The 20275-nt window shown below is 38.4% G+C and overlaps 1 protein-coding gene across 5 annotated transcripts in view; it reads right to left on the minus strand.

Moving 5' to 3' along the window:
- The window catches only part of PATJ (PATJ crumbs cell polarity complex component), a 381060-nt gene that overhangs the window by 260861 nt on the left and 99924 nt on the right, over nucleotides 1-20275 (minus strand). For all 5 annotated transcript variants that reach the window (XM_024989559.2, XM_024989560.2, XM_024989558.2 and 2 more), the window contains 3 exon segments: nucleotides 10092-10301; nucleotides 4675-4791; nucleotides 2623-3018 (listed from right to left, as the gene is read on the minus strand). In XM_024989559.2, coding sequence (XP_024845327.1) covers nucleotides 2623-3018; nucleotides 4675-4791; nucleotides 10092-10301 — 723 coding nt within the window.

Below are 20275 nucleotides of genomic sequence, written 5' to 3' on the forward strand. Positions count from 1 at the left end.
GAAGCTGAAACTCCAGTACTTTGGCCACCCCATGCGAAGAGTTGACTCATTGGAAAAGACTCTGATGCTGGGAAAGATTGGAGGCAGGAAGAGAAGGGGACGACAGAGGATGAGATGGCTGGATGGCATCACCGACTTGATGGATGTGAGTTTGAGTGGTGATGGACAGGGAGGCCAGGCGTGCTGAGATTCATGGGGTCGCAAAGAGTTGGATACAACTGAGCGACTGAACTGAACTGAACTGAAACACCATATGAAATCTAAAATATGACTCAAATGAACCTATCTATGACACAGAAACAGAATCATGGACATAAAGAACAGACTGGTGGTTGCCAATGGGAATGGAGTTGGGGAAGAGATGACCCTCCTCCTGGTTGCAGTCAGCAGATATAAGCTTTTATATATGAATAGATAAACAACAAGGTCCTACTGTATAACACAGAGAACTGTATTTAATATCTTATGATAAACCATAATGGAACAGTTAAAAATGGGACAAGGAAGCCTGGCATGCTTCAGTCTATGGGGTCATAGTTATGTCTGAAGGGTCAGACATAACTTAGCCACCGAACAACAATGGATGTATAACTGAGTCATCTTGCTGTACAGCAGCAATTAACACAGCATTGCAAATCAACACTACTTCAATTTAAAAGACAGAGTTAATGCCCCAAAGCAGGAGCATATAATTACTTAAAGAAAGTAAATACTGGTTAGGTAAGACACATTAGGGCTAAAACAATCTTAATCAATGCCAGTTTAAGGAGCCTATCGTTTCCTACAGGTTACCTAGCAGAATCAGAAAGCTGGGAAGTTTAACAAAGTTAGTAACTAGGATGTGTGTCCTTCAAACTGTGAGCACTGAATGCTGTTTAAACAAACTTTATAATGAGCTTGATAAATAATAGAGGAAGTGGCTACCCTGTGGATTGATTGGGTCATCAATAAAAACTTACAAGAGGAATTTTTTAAAACCTAACGTTATGCAATGATACTTGAGATATTCATGGGGTCGCAAAGAGTCGGACACAACTCAGCGACTGAACTGAACTTAACTGATGGATTAAAAAGTTACTATATCTCAAACAACGTAGATGGAAATGAAGATGGTAAGGTTGAAAAACAGTATTGAAAGATCAAAAAGTGATTCTAGTAATAATGTAGACTCTGACATTAAATATCCATTGAAGGAATATGAGTAAAATTCCATCATTAAATCCAAGAACAGGCAAACACCTGATATTTTACAGCTTTTAAAATAGGGACACTTAACTAAATATATAAAGTAAATATTATGAATATACTATTCAGCTATATCTCTAAAAGTTTATATATTAAAATGGGACTATATTTCAGGTTGCCTTATATTTGAGTAAATGGAAAAAAATTATTTTTATAGAAGAAAACAGACATAACAAGAGTATTTATTTATATATTTATAATTTGCTCCATATAACGAAATATTGTGTTTGCAGTCAAGCACTTAGCAGACACAGGAGTGGGACTTGAATAAATTCATGAATGGGACTGGCAGAGATAGAAAGAACCAGTGTCAACAGCAACATACCAGGTGATTCTATGTCACCTCTTCCCACATGATTCACATAATTCCAAAACATCTGTTCTCTGGTAGACTGCCCAGAGTCCAGTCTCAAGGGTAATCCTCAAGGGTTCCTTAAATACATAAATATAGCATCTCGCATTGCAGAGAGACCCATAATGAAATGGAAAGGGGAGGAAGGTCAAAGGGAGGCAAGGACAAAACCCAGCTCTATCTGCCCTGTGAGAGAACAAAGGAAGGCCACTTTGCACATCACTGCAGGGAAGTTGCTGACCTCACTGAAGAGGGCACCGTACTGTTCCGAACATGCTGCTACGTACTCCATACAGAAAACTTTCTCTTCATTTGCCTGGAAGTTAATTTGGGTCAGGAAATAAACAAAAATAAAACATTAAAAACACCCCTACCAAAAGATTCCAGTTGGTGGCCAGTTAACCCTAATATTATTTTTAAAAATAAGTTTACTGGTGATTTAATAGCAAGAGCTAACCTAGTAAATACAATGTTTTCCTGCCAAGTTGTCCACAGGCAGTATCACTAATGTAAAGATAATTTTCTAGAGTTCAGTGACTTTCTATTTAGTATTATATACAAAACAGAGGACAGTGTGGATAAGCAAGACAGAAATAACAAATCTTTTAATCAATTTTGCCTTGATTTTCCTTGACAAACACATTATGTGAGAAATACAGAGCTATATCTCCCTGAGGGATTTTTTTTTTAATCACAAATAATGAAAGAACTCTTCCTTGAAATGGGTATCAGGAGGAAAACATCACTAAAAAAGCAAGGCTAAAAAAAAAACAGCAACAAAAATCACATCATAACAGCAAAGCAACTGTAGCTTATTGACTCCAACTAGCAGTTATACAATAAAGAAATAATGAGCTTTTACTTAAAACCAACACACTGTAGGGTACATTTTTGGGAAAAAAATGTCCAATGATGAAAAGATCCATTAAATTGTGTTCGTGTGTTTAAAAGTTACATGACTGATGGACAGAGATGGGGAGGGGCGGAGTCAGGAAGGATGCGGAAGATGCATTCCAATCCCTTACCATTTCTTCCGGGTTACAGCCGCACTGTTGCATGTCCTGAGGGTACATGCTCATCATGCATCCCGCTTCTTGAGGCTCGGGCAGTTCACAATCCGGGAACCACTGTGTACCAAAGTGAACCTCCTTCATAGACGGAACAGGAGCAGCTTCTTGAATGTGTGATGAGGGATACGACTCCAGAGACTGAAGTTGGTCTTGATAGAGCTCATATTCTTCATCAACAAGCATTTCTCTTTCTTCACCCATCTCCTGCAACCTAGGGACCATAAATTCATGCATTTCCCAGGTCTCCTTGCTATTGTCTATCTCTTTTTGTTGGGATCGAAAAGCCTTTCCCAAATCTAGAAATGGTTCATCCACAAGCTCTTCTTTAAAATAGGGCTCATCTCTAAATCCCTGTGAATAAAAATTGCAAAACAAAACAAAACTTTAAACTCTGTCTTAAAGCTGCACTCTACACATTAACTGGAAAATTAACCCTGGCATAACTGCAGTAACAGTATTATATGTCAATGCATGGTTAACCCAAACAGCTCTCCATTACAACAGAGGAAAATATAACCTTACTGCCACACAAACCTCAGCCTGGAAAAGAAACAACAAAAGAGGCAACAATCTGCCTTGGGCAAGGTGACTGAGTAGTCTAAAAGGTTCGTTACACATTAGCCACCTGAAAATTCTCAGAAGCAGGAGTTTTGTTAAACTGCTTACACTTAAAGTTTAACTCATGCATCTCATATAAAAAGTAATACATAAGTATGGATGCATGTCATACCATCTCAGGAGAAAGCAAAGACTTTAAAGTCAGGATTATCAGGTTTATGTAACTCAAAAGTTCATGCCTCTTCGAATGTTTACAAAACCTTCTCTACAAACTAAAGATATAAGGAATATGTGCAACTACTTTGAGTATGACTCTTTTATAATACACCATTTAACAAAAGTTGATTTTTGCATTTGCATTAATAATATAAAACAAAAAGGAATGAATACAGTATGCTCTTCAATTAATTCAAACTTCACTAATCAAAAAAGCAAGAATATAGAACTAAAGCTAGATGGTCCCCACACATGAGCAGAAATTTTGTTGAGTTCTTAGGAACACTTGAGGAATATATGAATCTGCTGAGCCTTTGACCTAACTTCAAGGGACCTGAGGGTGCTAAGCACAATAAGGCCCAATTCCCTCTGAAGGATCAATGACATTTCCTATTTTAAGTCCTATTCATTAAATATCAATAAATGTACATTCGTGAAAAGAATCTACAATAAATGTACATTCGTGAAAAGAATGGAAGAATCTTGCCATTGCTTCCTCACTTGCAGCTAGACATCATTGCAGGGACGCTTTTAAGTTAATATAGTAAGGCAAATACTGTTATTTAAAAAAAGAAAAAACAGTATTTAGAAGGTATATTTAAACATGTCACACAGTTAAGAAATTGTAACCAAAAAATGTATAAACCGAAAAATATATATAATGGACACTACAGGACTACATATCAGGTTTCGACACTGTCAACCAACTACGAAAAGAATATCAAAAGACAGTTGTTATCAAGTTAAGAAAAACCATACTCTAACTGCTGAAAGCAAAATAAACACAATTCACTTTAAGAATGAAAAAGGAAAAGTTTCAAAATATACTTTCTAATATTAAAGCATAAAGTAAGGTTTGACTAAATAATTCTTCTTTAGAAAGTATTCAATAAGAAGTTCTTCTGGGGGAAAAAAAAGTTCTTTAATATAGCTCTTGTTCTACAGCATTTTAAATGCAGGTCTATTTTCAAAACTCTCTCTACTCTCAAAATTTTAAGAGTGTATTAGTGATATCAAGTCATAAGGTATGTTTGTTCTTTGAAAATGCCTTATACCTAGCCGATGTCATTTATGGAGGCAAAGTGATACAAAAGAGAAAAGATTTCAGTTTGAAAAAAACTTTTAAAGGGGGAGACTATTTAATTTGTATCTATTTAGCCAAGATAGTAAGAACAAACTTTTGTCTTCTTTATAATACCAACTGTTTAAATGGGAAAAAAATGTACTAAATACCTGGGGTGCTTCAAGTATTAAAGAAGAATTTATATCATGAATTGTTCCTGAAATTTCAGTCTTGTCTTCATTATTGCTTGAAAGTAAAATGCAACTTTCTTCCTCTTTATCACCTTCCTGAAAACAGAAGCATTTAAAAAAATTTTTTAGCATGATTGAAGAATTGTTTTTTAAACCATGAACCTATTTTTTATTGAGTTCTAACTGAAACTCCAATACTTTGGCCACCTCATGTGAAGAGTTGACTCATTGGAAAAGACCCTGATGCTGGGAGGGATTGGGGGCAGGAGGAGAAGGGGATGACAGAGGATGAGATGGCTGGATGGCATCACTGACTTGATGGACTTGAGTTTGAGTGAACTCCGGAAGTTGGTGATGGACAGGGAGGCCTGGCGTGCTGTGATTCATGGGGTCGCAAGGAGTCGGACATGACTGAGCAACTGAACTGAACTGACATACACGGAGAAGGCAATGGCACCCCACTCCAGTACTCTTGCCTGGAAAATCCCATGGATGGAGGAGCCTGATAAGCTGCAGTCCATGGGGTCGCTAAGAGTCGGACACGACTGGGCAACTTCACTTTCACTTTTCACTTTCATACACTGGAGAAGGAAATGGCAACCCACTCCAGTGTTCTTGCCTGGAGAATCCCAGGGACGGGGGAGCCTGCTGGGCTGCCGTCTATGGGGTCGCACAGAGTCGGACATGATTGAAGCAACTTAGCAGCAGCAGCAACTGACATACAACATTATATTAGTGTTACGTATACAACACAATGATTTAGTGTATGTATATGTTGCAAAATAATCGCCATGAAAAGTTTAGCTAACATTCACAACTTTCAAATATACCACGCAGTATTGTTATCTACAGTCCCCATGCTGTACCTTACATCCTTAGGACTTATAACTGGAGGTTTGTATCCCCCAGCTCTGGCAACCAAAGAAGCACTTCTGTACTGAAGAAAACATTTTGTTTTAAAATGTTTTTAAAATTAATTCTCATCTTTCCATTAAGTGCAAGTACATAGTACTTAATGTACAGTGTTTCATTAGACCAAACTTTGCCTTCATGATTTAAAAAAAAAGCCATATTCAGGTCAAAACTTCTCAGACTTTTAATTCTGTTTAGGTACTCCTTAAATAAAAAATCACTTCCCCAGGAACAGACCTTAATATTAAGAAATGCCTAAGTTTATACAGGATGATACTCAAAATATTTAACAATAGTACAGTGTAGCCACTCTCCATCAGAAGAAGGACAACCATCCTAGTGCTCACCAGCTCAGCATCAGTTCCAGGTAATAACACAGCCACTGTCTACCAAGTCCTAGCTATACATCACAATCCATGGTAGACACTTTACACGCTTCGTCTCAGCTTAATCTTTATATTAAGAACTTAGTACCAGTTCTATTTATTTATTCTATTAGGTCAGGATTTTATATTTACATAAAAATAATAGCAAATATATGTATTTACATATATGTATATCACATGTACAGGTTTTAGCACTTTAAATATATCAATTTATTTAATATTTTTATTAATATATTAATATATATTCTAAGAAGTAGGTGGCCTTAATAACCCTATTTTACAGATAAGTAACAGATGCACGGTAATTTGCTCAAAGTTACATAACTAGTCAGTTACAGACCCAGAATTTGAGTCCTGGCCATCTGGTTTTAGAGCCTGTGCTCTAAACTAGCATGCTACACAGTCGCAAGTAGGAGCTGGTGAGGTTAAATAATAGGCACAAGGACACATAGCTTGGCAAATCACAGAGCTAAGCCAAACCCACAGGTGTCTGGCTCAGTAACTCCACTGACAGTTCTGTCCTGTGAGTTCTGAAGATACGATGTCTTTGTTTCATTAATTTATTTCTCGTATTATTTTTGGCTGTGCTGGGTCTTTGTTGCTCTGCACAGGCTTTCTCTAGCAGTGGTGAGTGGGGCTACTCTTCACTGCAGTGCACAGACTTCTCATTGTGGCAACTTCTCTTGTGGGGCACAAGCTTTAGGCACACAGGCTTCGTAGTTATAGGGTGTGAGCTCAGTAAATAGATGGGGTGTGCAGGCTCTAGGGTGCATGGACTTCAGTAGTTCTGGCACACAGGCTCAGTAGTTGTGACTCACGGGCCCTGGACCACGTGGGCTTCAGCAGCCGTGGCACGTGGTTTCAGTAGCTGTGGCTTGCAGGCTCTAGAGTGCGAGCTTGGTAGCTGTGGCACATAGGTTTAGTTGCTCTGCAGAATGTGGAATCTTCCCAGACCGGGGATCAAATCCATGTGCCCTGCACTGGCAAGCAGATTCTTATCCACTGTGCCACCAGGGAAGTCCGATACAATGCACTTTTTAAAGTCAGTTCATTCATTTTTTATCTAGGACCTTTGAAGTGAGTTTGTAGAAAAGAGAAGTCACATTTGTGGTTAACATGAAAATATATAGATAATAAGAATCTAAATAAGATTACATAATATCTATATTATATAGATAGTACATATCTATACCTATGGTATAAGACTTAACAAAAAATAATTCTGTTCTCCTGTTATATATTCATAGTCTTTCTGCCTGAACTTGACTTTGGACCTTTTTATTCACACTCTCTCCCCAGTTCTGCTGAGGACAGAACAAATGCTCAGCGAACACTAGGTGATGACGTAAGTGGCCACCCACTGGACCGTGAGAAAGAGACAGAGACGGATAGACCTCAGAAAAGATCCATGCATGGTTACCTACAGTTCACAGACAATTCTGCTTAAAGAACCCAGATGTTAAAGAAGCAATACTTAGTGGTAATTCCACTATGAATTAAAGTGACCTTCTCTCATTCCTTTACTGGCCCCATACTCCCCAGCACCCTGGCAGCCTTATACCCACTGAGGGAAGGTGAGGCAAGGAGCCACCTCACAATTGTACATTTCAAAATCTCTCAGAGCAAGACTCCAAGGTCCCGAGGTTTCTGCAGCTCTACCTCTACCAGAAATAGGAACAGGAATCCACAGCCACCTGGTAATAAGTTCTGTTCTTTACACTGCCTGAGACTTCTTTAAATTGCTTTAAAGTAAATTCACACTGTTTAGGTGCTTTAGGCCATAAATAATTAGGACTTCCTCTGGCAACCCCAATAATCAGGCAAATAATCATCAGGGAAAATCTAGACAAAGTTATTGCCACAATCCAAAACACCAATAAAGATGTCCCCATGAAAACATTAAACTTCTCCCTCCTTAATCTGTCCCGAAATCAAACCAAGAATCTCATGGTATATATTCTATGGCAAAACTCACACACCAAATACATAATATAAAGTCAAGACCTTGCCTTAGCTATGTGCCATATTCCATTTTGAAGTGCTTAAAATAACTGATAGGTATAATATATAGGCATCTTTATGTGTAATATGTGATGAATAATATATGAAGGTCATGTGAAATTCTCCAATGCAAAAATATTATGTGTAATACATGAATCTATCTACGTCTACGAATGAACATATAACTATATATAGACAGATATCTATCTATATGAACACTCACTGTTGTTGTTAAGTCTCTATGTCATGTACAACTCTTTTGCAACCCCGTAAACTGTAGCCTGCCAGGCTCCTTGGTACATGGGATCTCCCAGACAAGAATACTGGAGTGTGTAGTCATTTCCTTCTCCAGGGGATCTTCCCCCGCCCAGGGATCAAACTTGCATCTCCTTCATGGACAGGTGGATTCTTTACCACTGAGCCAGCAGGGAAGCCTATAGTATTCTAATATATTTCACAGAATAAAGGAACTTTTAGAGTTAAGAATGATCTTATCGTTTCTCTAGTCTTTTTCAGTCTTTCAGAAATGAAAAAGTAGGCTTAGGTGCTAAGTCGCTTCAGTCGTGTCCGACTCTGTGCAACCCCATAGACGGCAGCCTACCAGGCTCCCCCGTCCCTGGGATTCTCCAGGCAAGAACACTGGAGTGGGTTGCCATTTCCTTCTCCAATGCATGAAAGTGAAAAGTGAAGGTGAAGTTGCTCAGTCGTGCCCGACTCTTAGACCCCATGGACTGCAGCCTACCAGGCTCCTCCGTCCATGGGATTTTCCACGCAAGAGTACTGGACTGGGTTGCCATTGCCTTCTCCGAGAAAAGCGGGGTACCTATGACCAAATTACTGGTACAGTGTTTCTCAAAGTACAAAATTCTGCATCAGAAATACAATGGTGACTCACATGAGGCAGATTCCTGAGAATCTGAGAACCACCAAATCAGAATCTCTGAGAGCAGGACCTGGGAAACTGCATTTTAAACATCTTCAAGGTGATTTTTATGTCTTTGTCATATGGGTGAATTGAGGTCCACTGAGCTAACTTGCAGCAAAGTTAGAAATAGAGCCAAGATTTCTTGAAATCCAGTCCAACACTCTACTGTTACAATCACGGTATCTGTTTCAGACACGCTGCGTGAAACTGAACTAGTGACAACAAATTAAAACAGGAATATACAGCATTGTGACTAAGAACACAGAGTCTGAAGCCACTCTGCTGAGTTCGTATTTCAACCCTGCCCCTAACTAGTTATATCATCTTGGATAAGTTACTCAACTCTATGTCTGGACTAACGCATCTGTCATGATGGTAATAAGAGGACTACCTCCTCTTAAAGTTTTTGTGATGATTAAACTAATGTGTATAAAGAGCTTACAGTACTGACTGACATAAAGTTAGCACTCAATAATACTTCAATACCAATTATCAACCAGTATTTTTTTTAAGTGGAGCACTGGGGAACCTCAATAGCACCATAACTAATAATACTTCAGTCAGAAACAGTGATCTAGGGAAGTTGCAAAAGTAAAAAGAAAGAAAAAGAAACAGTGATCTGACCTAGTACATGAGATTAAACAATAAGATGACTTCAGGGTGGCTTAACCAAACCAGAGTTTAGATGCTAGGGGTTACGAGGCACTCTGATGGTTAGAAAATCATATTATGACTTCATTGCTATATCATTAAAATGATAATGGTTAACTGATTTCAACTTACTGAACCATTCTGACATTGTGCCCAAATGAAAGTCAAAACACATAAACAGGCTTATTTTAATTTATGTCATATGGAATGCAGTGAGAACTTAGAATTCTGTGCCAAAGGTATGAAGATAAAAGTAGTAGTAGTTGGACTAGTAATGCTGGCAGCTAGTATGTAATGTGCTAAGCACTTAATAAATATCATCTTTAATCCTCAAAATCCTATGATGTAGACATTACTTTTTCTGAGCATTAAGTCACAGACATTAGGTAACTTGCACAAGGACACATATATAATATGCAGAGGAACAGAGATTTCAGGCCAGATGAATTTGTCTGCAAAATCCCCATGTTTTAACTATTACAGTATTATCATTTCCTATATTAACAAAATTCGACACTTACCACCAAAGGTTTACAGATGCCAAGGCGCACAGTGCCCGGTGGCACAGCTTTCAGCACTTCCACAGCTTCAGCAAGTGTGCTGTTATCCAAACAGTACTGATTGACTGAGACCAGACGGTCACCAGGTAATAGTCCTCCACCTCTTTCTGCCACACCATCCGGCACCAGGGAGCGGATCACAATCACTGATCTGGTGGGATCTAAGGGGTCCTAAAGATCAAGCGAAATGAGAAAGATGAGTCAGTCCTCTAAAAACAAATATACAGCCTTAAGACATGTATGTGCACACTTCAGGGATATTGTGCATTTGGTTCCAGACCACTATAATAAAGCAGCTATCACAATCATGCGAGTCACGTGAATATTTTCATTTCCCCAGTGCACATAAAAGTTAAGTTTACACTATACTACACTCTCTTTACTGAGAGTGCAGTAGCATTATGTTTTAAAAAAAAGTTATACCTTAACTGAAAATACCTTATCACTAAAAAATGCTAACCATCATCTAATGACACAGGGTTATTAACAAACCTTCAGTTTGTAAAAAATGAAATATCTACAAAGTGCAACACAGCAGAGCTCAACAGAAAAGGGTATATCTGAGTATCTACTTTATGTGTCCAGTATTCTGGTGGTATTCTTCCAGAGACAGAATCTATTCAAATAGCACTCTATACAGCCACAAAAATATCAGCTTGTATCAAAATAAAGATATAGACTTAACAATTTTAGTTGTATGTATGAGTTAGTGCTCAATATATACAAATTTCTTTTTAAAAATTGTGGTAATTAATATTTTGTTGGATCACAAAAGGTCTAGGGAAGAGACACAGGTTCAATCCCTGGGTTGGGAAGATTCCCTGGAGTAGGAACTGGCAACCTGCTTCAGTATTCTTGCCTGGAAAATTCCATGGACAGAAGAGCCTGGTGGGCTACAGTCCATGGGGTCGTAAAGAGTCGGACATGACTGAGTAACTAACGACACAGCATAAAAGATGTAGAAAGAGTTGGGAAAGACTGTGACATCCTGAAGCACAGTCATACTATGGACCTAAAACAAGCCCATGTATTATCGTTCTTGGGCACCAGGTAAGTTCCAAGAGAAGTGTATTATGGGAAATGATATTCCTTTCTTCAGCACTTGACCAGTATAAAATCTTCTCACTAAATCATTTAAATTCCGAAAAGAAATGAAAACCATGGCATATATCACTGCATTTCAAAAGTATGTTTAAAAATAATATAACCTAAAATTAAGACATGGTATAGATACCCCTAGGTGAAGGAGTACGTCAAGGCTGTATATTATCACCCTGCTTATTTAACTTATATGCAGATGACATCATGAGAAACGCTGGACTGGAAGAAACACAAGCTGGAATCAAGATTGCCGGGAGAAATATCAATAACCTTAGATATGCAGATGACACCACCCTTAGGCAGAAAGTGAAGATGAATTAAAAAGCCTCTTGATGAAAGTGAAAGAGGAGAATGAAAAAGTTGGCTTAAAGCTCAACATTCAGAAAACTAAGGATCATGGCATCTGGTCCCATCACTTCATGGGAAATAGATGGGGAAACTGTGGAAACAATGGCAGACTTTATTTTTCTGGGCTCCAAAATCACTGCAGATGATGATTGCAGCCATGAAATTAAAAGACGCTTACTCCTTGGAAGAAAAGTTATGACCAACCTAGATAGCATATTGAAAAGCAGAGACATTACTTTGCCAACAAAGCTCCATCTAGTCAAGGCTATGGTTTTTCCAGTAGTCATGTATGGATGTGAGAGTTAGACTGTGAAGAAAGCTGAGTGCTGAAGAATTGATGCTTTTGAACTGTGGTGTTGGAGAAGACTCTTGAGAGTCCCTTGGCTGCAAGGAGATCCAAACAGTCCATTCTGAAGGAGATCAGCCCTGGGTATTCATTGGAGGGACTGATGCTGAGGCTGAAACTCCAATACTTTGGCCACCTCATGCGAAGAGTTGACTCATTGGAAAAGACTCTGATGCTGGGAGGGATTGGGGGCAAGAGGAGAAGGGGACGACAGAGGATGAGACAGCTGGATGGCATCACCGACTCGATGCACATGAGTTTGAGTGAACTCCGGGAGTTGGTGATGGACAGGGAGGCCTGGCGTGCTGCAATTCATGATGTCGCAGAGTTGGACATGACAGAGCGACTGAACTGAAGGCAAAAACTATTCTAATATAAAGAAAATGAATATCAATTCATGAATAAAACCAATGTTTTATTGGGAGGGCCCTCATCCATTGGGAGGGCCCCCTATTTCTTTTCATTAAGCACAGAAAATAACACTACAACTCTATAAATAAATTTGGCTAATGAACTGGTTTATAGCCACACCATCATTTTTTATTTTATTCAGTACTGGTATATAGCACTTACTATGTGTCAGACTGTGTTCTAAGTGCTTGACAATCATTAATTCAATTATTCCTTACAACAAACCCATCACTTGCTTGGCTTATGTACTTTGCTCCTACTGTTTCATTACGCACATACTGTTCCATACAGGCAAGAAGCAGTAACGTGAGATTTTACTACTGCTAGTTTCTATTAAACCCCTCCTGAGAAAGTAACAACTACAACCTTTTGTGTTAGAATTGCAAGACTTTGAAATCACAAAAGTGAGAATTTGCCATGTTCCAGGCTATGTCTGTTTGAAGTGGCTGATGGTTCCTTTGAAGTTTTCTGTGGCAGTTTTCTATACCTTTCTATTGCTTTCTATTGTAGACATCGAGGTTTATTTTCAATTCTGCATGGAATCTTAACCAAATATACCATATTTAAATCAACAAAGGCTACAGAGCTAATCCCTTGAAAAATGCCTTCAAACAATTTATTTTACTTTCCTTAACTAAGCCTTGCGTTTCCACTCCCAAGTCAAGAGATCCCTGGTAAATTTCTAATATACTCTGTTGTATAACACCACATACTTATTAACAGGATTGGAAGTAAAAATAGTCATGGGAACTCACTAATAAAGTACAGTGTTAAACTATAATTACACCAATATTTTCAAGTAGAGGGAGCTATTGCATAAGAAGAAAACAGAAAGAAATACACACAAAAAAGTACAGTGGTTTATCAGCGGCAATCAGTGCAGTAATGTAAAAGAGCTGTCTGTTTTGTCACCGACAACCATGAATCACAACACACTTTTTCATTCTGAAATATGAAACCATTACATTTTAAGTTTGACATGCTAATAAATAAGCTGTACCATTATGTCCTTCATTTAGGATGTCAGTTTTTGATGGAAGGCTTTTTTATTGGGGGGGAAGGGAAACTACATAATAGCTTATTCCCCTCATGAAATGCACAGAAAGCAGCTAGCATCACTTCTTATCAATAATTACTAAACTTTCTCAGAGAAAACTGCAACAGTAAAATATACCAAAAGCAAATAAATGATTTCACTTGGTAGTGTAAGCCATCTCTGTAGTTTCATATAACATCTAATCAGAAAGTACTATTTTTAAGCCAAATAAATAGGTGAACTGGTTTTCAAGATGCAATCCAGTTGAAATGATAATTAGAAACATTTCAAAGGAAGATTAACCAGGAAATAATGGAAAGAGAAAATAGATTTTAGATTTCCTTTACAGAAAAATCACGGTGAGCACTTATTTCTACAAAATGCAACCGTCTTTCAACCACAAAGTATTATCAGGTGTGCTTGCTTACTAAAATTTATCCAGGCTTGGACTTCCCAGTTATCCTGAACACTAAGTCTAACCCACTACTCCTTTTCCTGGAGGAGAGAACCCAACGGCAGCTTCCTTGTCACTTATAAAAAGACAAGCCACCCACTTCTGGTGATACCCCATTATGGATAATCACCACTTTATTTTCTGTGACGAGTTCTCTGACCACGTGATTTCTCAAGTAGCTGAATGGAGTTGCTTTAACGAGTAACAGTCATTTCCCTTCATGGTTATCACATGTAGTGGCCACTCTATGGAAAAACAGCAGCTGTCACTGCCTACCAGGGCAGCTACTATTCTTAACGCTTTGCCACATACAATATGCTTTAAAACCAAGTTGCTTCTCATCAGAAAGTCTGTTTTCTGGAAATACACACTATAATATCATACCCATGTTAAATACAACAAAATGTTATAAAGACATTTCTCAAGACACTCTACCCAATTCCTAGACTCTATCCAGATTTTTTTCAGGCCCCTATCATATTTTATCACCTTTTATCATAATCTTAAAATCTCTGATTTTTCTTATTTTGGTAAATAACACTGCAAGGAACATCATATTCAATAATCAAGGTGTTGCTTTAAACTAAACAGCCAATAGGGGGCACTAAATACCAACCACAGAAGACAAGATACATCCTCTACTAGGCAAGCCATCTCCTCCTCTGATGTTTTTTTCCTATTTATTCAAAACCCTTATATTCTTACACATGTTCTAACAGTATCTCATATATTTGCTTTAACTCAACCATTTATGAAAGTCATTCCCTACAAATCCACTAGGCACAACCAACTTTCATCAGAATGCTGCACGGGAAGATAGGAGCTCTAACCTGACTTCTCACTACTGAGCTATGAAATCCACAGAGAACCAATCCAACTGCTCTGTCTTGCAGGCGAATAAAAGTGCCTGAAGAAAAGTGCGTATGAGGATTTTTGAGGTCTCTTGAAATGATTCTAATGTTTGATAGTTATAAACACAGGATGTTTCAATGTTGGAGGAAATCCAAGGTGACAAACACCTCTTCTCCCATAGTCCCTGAGTGGCACTGCCATACGCCCAAGCACTCACTTGCTCTCCCTCGCCCCTTCACTGAGTTGCTACCTAAGGCATATTAATTTGATCTTCTGTCTCTTCTATCCGATCCTCTTCATTTCTGCTTCTCGTTACTTCTTGCCTATGCAACTGCTTCAGTCTCCCCAAAGGTCTACCTGCCTCCAGTCTTACCCGCTTCAGTCTATTGTTTACAAAGACAAACTAATGATTTTTAAAGGTAAAAATGGGATTGCAATTCCTCCTCTGCATAAAGCACTTCAATGACTCCACTGCCTTCAGAATAAAGTGCTAACTCTTTGGCAGAGAAATTCCTTCAGATTCCCACTTTCGTCAGATCTCCCTTTGATCCTCCCACGTATACCACTGCCCCCTTCATTTGCCCCACACACTGTCCCAACAATCCAGAACTACTGAAGTTCAGGACTGTGAAAGGCACTGACATGCTTCATGACATTCTGCAAACCATTCCATCGGCCAGAAATGCTTTCCCCGCCCCACTGCCCTTATCCGTACCTTTGCCACTAGAGTCAGCTCACATGTTTTCTCCAATGAGCAGCTTTCCCAGATCTCCCAAAGAAGACTCAAGCACTTCCTACTCTGAATATCTCTAAACCTAAAAAAGACCTTCCCTTACAGCATTTTTCATAATATAGTTTCCTTATTGTCCTGACCTTTTAGAATAAGTAAGGCCCTCCTGCTAGATGTATCCACAGCATGTTGCATTTTTTCCTATTACAACTCTTTTGACATTTTACTGGAATTATTTTAACTGTCTTCCCTACTAAAAATAAGCTTCATGAGTACAAGGATATGTTTGCTTATTGCTATTTTATTCCCAGGGCTGACTACAGAGCCTGCCACATAGAAGGGACTGAATAATAGCTGAAACATCAAATGACTGAATCTATTTAGTTTCATACTCTTTGCTGGACTGTAAGTACACCAAAGGCAAAGGCCACATCCCATCATTTGTAACAACCAACTCTCAACCCTTACTGAGCTCTTGCCATGCCACCAGGCATGACTTAAATATCTTAACTCTTTGAATCAATTTAATCCTCACAGCAATGTGAGGTAGGTTCCATTATCATTCCTACTTTGCAGATGAAAATACTAAGACAGAGAAAAAATAAATAACCAAAACACACAATTGGTAAGTAATAGAACCAGAATTTAAACCAGCCAGTTAAGCTCCAGAGTTTATGCTTTTAGCTACTTATGAGATACAGCTTCTTAATGTAAGCATTTGCTGAATGAATGAATGCTGAGAAAAAGTAAATTGTTAGAACATATATTTATTAACACCTTGCCAAAGTGTATAAAACTGAGCCCCTTAAATACCCTACTTGACCACCAGAGGTTTATATGTTGGTAGTTAGTCGAAAGAACGCACAGAATGTACAGCGTGCCTACGTAGACAGTTAAACATGCGCTTGCTGATTTTATTTTTTAATTTATTTATTTCTTTGACTCTGTGGAGTCTTGGTTGCAGCGTGTGGGATCCTCACTGGGGCACACGTACTCTAGTTCGGTGCTCGGTTTCTCAAGTCGTGGCATGCAGGCTCTGCAGCATGCAGGCCTCGGTAGTTACAGCAGGCAAGCTTAGCTGTTCGCAGCAGTGAGGCGTTAGTTCCCCAACCTGTGTCCCCTGTGTCGCAAGGCAGAGTCTTAACCACTGGACCACCAAAGAAGCACCTTGCCAATGTCAATTTACATTTAGGTTCTCAAGAATCCATTTCTTTGGTGAGCTAAGAACATTTACAGGTGAATACATACAAACATGTGACAACCATTACGACCGAATGGATGGAATTCGAAGTTTTGAAGTGTCTATAAAAATGTATTATATGAATATTTGTATACATTCCCATAGATCAAAGAGACTGGAGTTCACATAAACTACAGCACCGTACAGGGGCGGTTCAGTTGGAATTGGGCTCTCTCAGAGACAAGGGTATCAGGCAGAAGAGGTAGAGAGCGCTCTCCTTAAAGCTGCTCCAAAACTAAAATAATGGACACAAGCAAGCAACCAAGGCAAACTCAGTGGAAAGGCACGAAGCAGGAAATGTTACATAAAAAAGAGACAGAGGAAACAAACGAGAAGAAAAGTGCTCACATTGAATAAACTGGCCAATGCCTCAGTAAGAGGCATTTTTTAGAAAAACAGGAATAAAAGATATAAACCAAGGACACTTCTGACATTCAACTTTTACATGTTTGTGATACTACTCCAACGAAGGAAAACAAAAATCAAGGGGTAACAATGACTTAACTACATGAATGCAAAACAAAGGATAAATCTGGGGTTGTTCTTCTTGTTTGAAAAATCCACTCCGGGTGATGGATCAAATTTTTTAAAACATTAAATAATGGAATAAGAATGTAGAGACCACAATAGGACAGCAAAGACATAGGCCATAGTTTATTTTGGGTAAAAATTATTTACCTCAGATAACGTTCACACTTATTGTCAACTAGGTAAAATAAAATACAAAGCTGGCCGATAGTAAACTTATGAGGAGAAACATGGTACCTACGTCACTACAGCTCTGTGCTGACAGTTCACCACACCAAAACACGTACTCTCCTCTTTTACAGGAGTCCTTCACCAAAAGGAAATGGGTCCAAAGAATGACCAGGAAAACAGCTTCAGACAACTGTGAGACAGAAAGTGCTCTACGAATCAGATCTCCTAACCTATGAATTCACTATTGTGGTGACATTATTACAGAATCAGGCTACTGAATTTTACTCCATAAACAGTTACTCACATTAGTGTGAGGAATTGTGTCTCAAGGATTATTTGGAAGTCTCTATATACATTAATTTCTGGATAACACAAGGCAGCTGGCACACACTATTTGATAAGAGAATTGCTCCAACTAAATAATGGTCAACTGAGAGAAAACTATGAAAGTAGCAAGGAGACAAATATTTGTTTCTGGAAGGGTATACTTGTTTCTTTTTTGACTTACTACCTTTTATTGTATTGAAATATATAACATAGGGCTTCCCTGGTGGCTCAATAGTAAAGAATGTGCCTGCCAACGCAGGAGACATGGGTTTGATCCCTGGTCTAGGAAGATCCCACACGCTGCAGAGAAACTAATCCCATGTGCCACAACTGTTGAGCCTGTGCTCTAGAGCCTGGGAGCAACAACTCCTGAGCCCACGCGCAGCCACTACTGAGGCCTGCATGTCCTAGAGCCTGTGCTCTGCAACAAGAGAAGCCACCGCAGCGAGAAGGCTGTGCACCACAGCTAGTGAACAGCCCCGCAGCAACCAAGACCCAGCACAGCCAAAAATAAATAAATATATAAATAAAACACATAACATAAAATGTACCATTTTAACCATTTTCAAGTGTACAGTTCAGTGGCAAGTACATCCACATGGTTGAACTACTGTCACCACTATTCAACCCCAGAACATTTTTATCTTCCCAAACTGAAACGCCATGCCCATTAAATGAGTTTCTATTCCCCCCTACCCGCCCCCCGCCAGCCACCCAATACCCAGTTCCTGGTAACCGCTATTCTTTTTTCTGTCTCTATGAATTTGTTCTAGGTCTGAAGACTATACTCTTAAACGTGGTAATACTTTTTTGAACCAAAGAGTAGTAAGTTAAAATCGAAGTGAGTTAACAGCTAAATCTCAAGGAAGTTACTGAAATGGAGAACACAGAAAGAAACCATTAAGGTTAAAAACAAGACAGCCAGCTATTTCATAGTAGAAGTAGGCAGAAGAAGGAATTGAGTGTAAAGAAGGGCAAAGCAAAGATTCTTTTACACACGCACGCACACACACAGAGATGTGTAGATCTTAATGAAAAAATAGTGATCTGCAGGAGCTCTGATGTACAGCTGGTGTGAATTAAAATTTCCAGTGACCAATGTCAGTCAGGAAACAGGAATCCAAACATTCTTCTAAAAAGAAGAAAATATAGATAAAGAAAAGACAGTGAAAACAGCCATTCAATTCGCTAGTGGTAGAATGGGTGTGTATTAGAAGTCAAGCAACAAGTTTTGAGCCCCCAGCCTGACTGTGTACAATTTCACAAGTTCTTGATTTCTCTGTATCAGTTTCCTTAATTGTAAAATGGGACAGTTGGATACGTGACAGTTGTGATCCATTTCCCCAACTCCTAAATACTATAACTAAATTTGACAGAATAGCTTGAGTCAAATTTGTTACTAATTTCTACCAAAATAGTCACAAAACCACTATAAAAAGTAGGGAATGACAGAAGTTAATTCAAAACACAGAATCAGCAATGAAAAAGACTACACTTTGGTCACAAACATGGAATAAATGTAGTTAGTAATGTCTTTGAAGAACTCATAAAAATGCTGCTTAACTATGCAATCTCTAACTTCCTTGAGTAGTCCACCATCAAAACAAAAGATACAACAAAATATTTACATGTGCTCTTTTTTATAAGATGAATATTAGAACAACTTTTTTTTTTTACCATTTCTTGATAGCAACAAAAGACACGTTAGAGACTATTAGTTGAATTAAAATCACTAGCATAGTTCTGGTTTAAGATAACAGGAGGTAATTAATTACACTAAAAGAGCATCTTCTGACTTGACCAATAAGCTAAGCATTTACTTTTAGGAAAGAGAAAGAAATGGATTTATAGTGAATGCAAGGCAATAACCAAATGATTCTAATGAATAATGACTATGCTATCTTATCAGACTCTAACCCCATTTTTTTTACTATTTTATAATATAGCCAAGTTGTACACTAATCATACCAATTACCACAATACCATCACATTCAAAATATAAGTGCCCACAAAATACTTTCAGTGCACTCAAGATAAATTAAACTGATATGGTTCCTGGCTCCTTGTGTCTTATTACTTCCTAAATACTCTTAGACATTAAGAATAGATTTTTCCACGCATCATACGTAGACTGAAACAGTCCCTGAGCAGCACAGTAAGCACAGCACACAAGGCAATTAAAAGAGCACTAGGAGAGAAGTGGACAGAGCAACTTGCTAAAAGATCAACATACAATCTAAAATAGAGGAAAAAATACATGGGCTTGCACATCATTTTATTCTGTATAGTTTCACATTTTAAATATCTATTTTAAACATTATAACAATTTAATTGATTCAAGCAGAGCCCCGTGACTTTACCTTTTCCCTTCTTAATCTCCTAGTTGGTATTCTCCTTGGATACGAAATATTGTCTCTGGATATCTCATCTTTTGAAAATTTTATATCATGCTGTAATTGTTTATATATTTACTATTCACTTCTGGCCCAGGAATTCTACTATTAGTAAGGAAAACAAAACAAAATGAACCACACAGCTATCCTTTATCTCAAAGCCCCACCATCACTTGGCTGAAATGGCTGGGATTCCACCAGGCTGATG

The sequence above is a fragment of the Bos taurus genome, chromosome 3 (genome assembly GCF_002263795.3).
Source record: "Bos taurus isolate L1 Dominette 01449 registration number 42190680 breed Hereford chromosome 3, ARS-UCD2.0, whole genome shotgun sequence".
Classification (NCBI taxonomy): Eukaryota; Metazoa; Chordata; class Mammalia; order Artiodactyla; family Bovidae; genus Bos; species Bos taurus.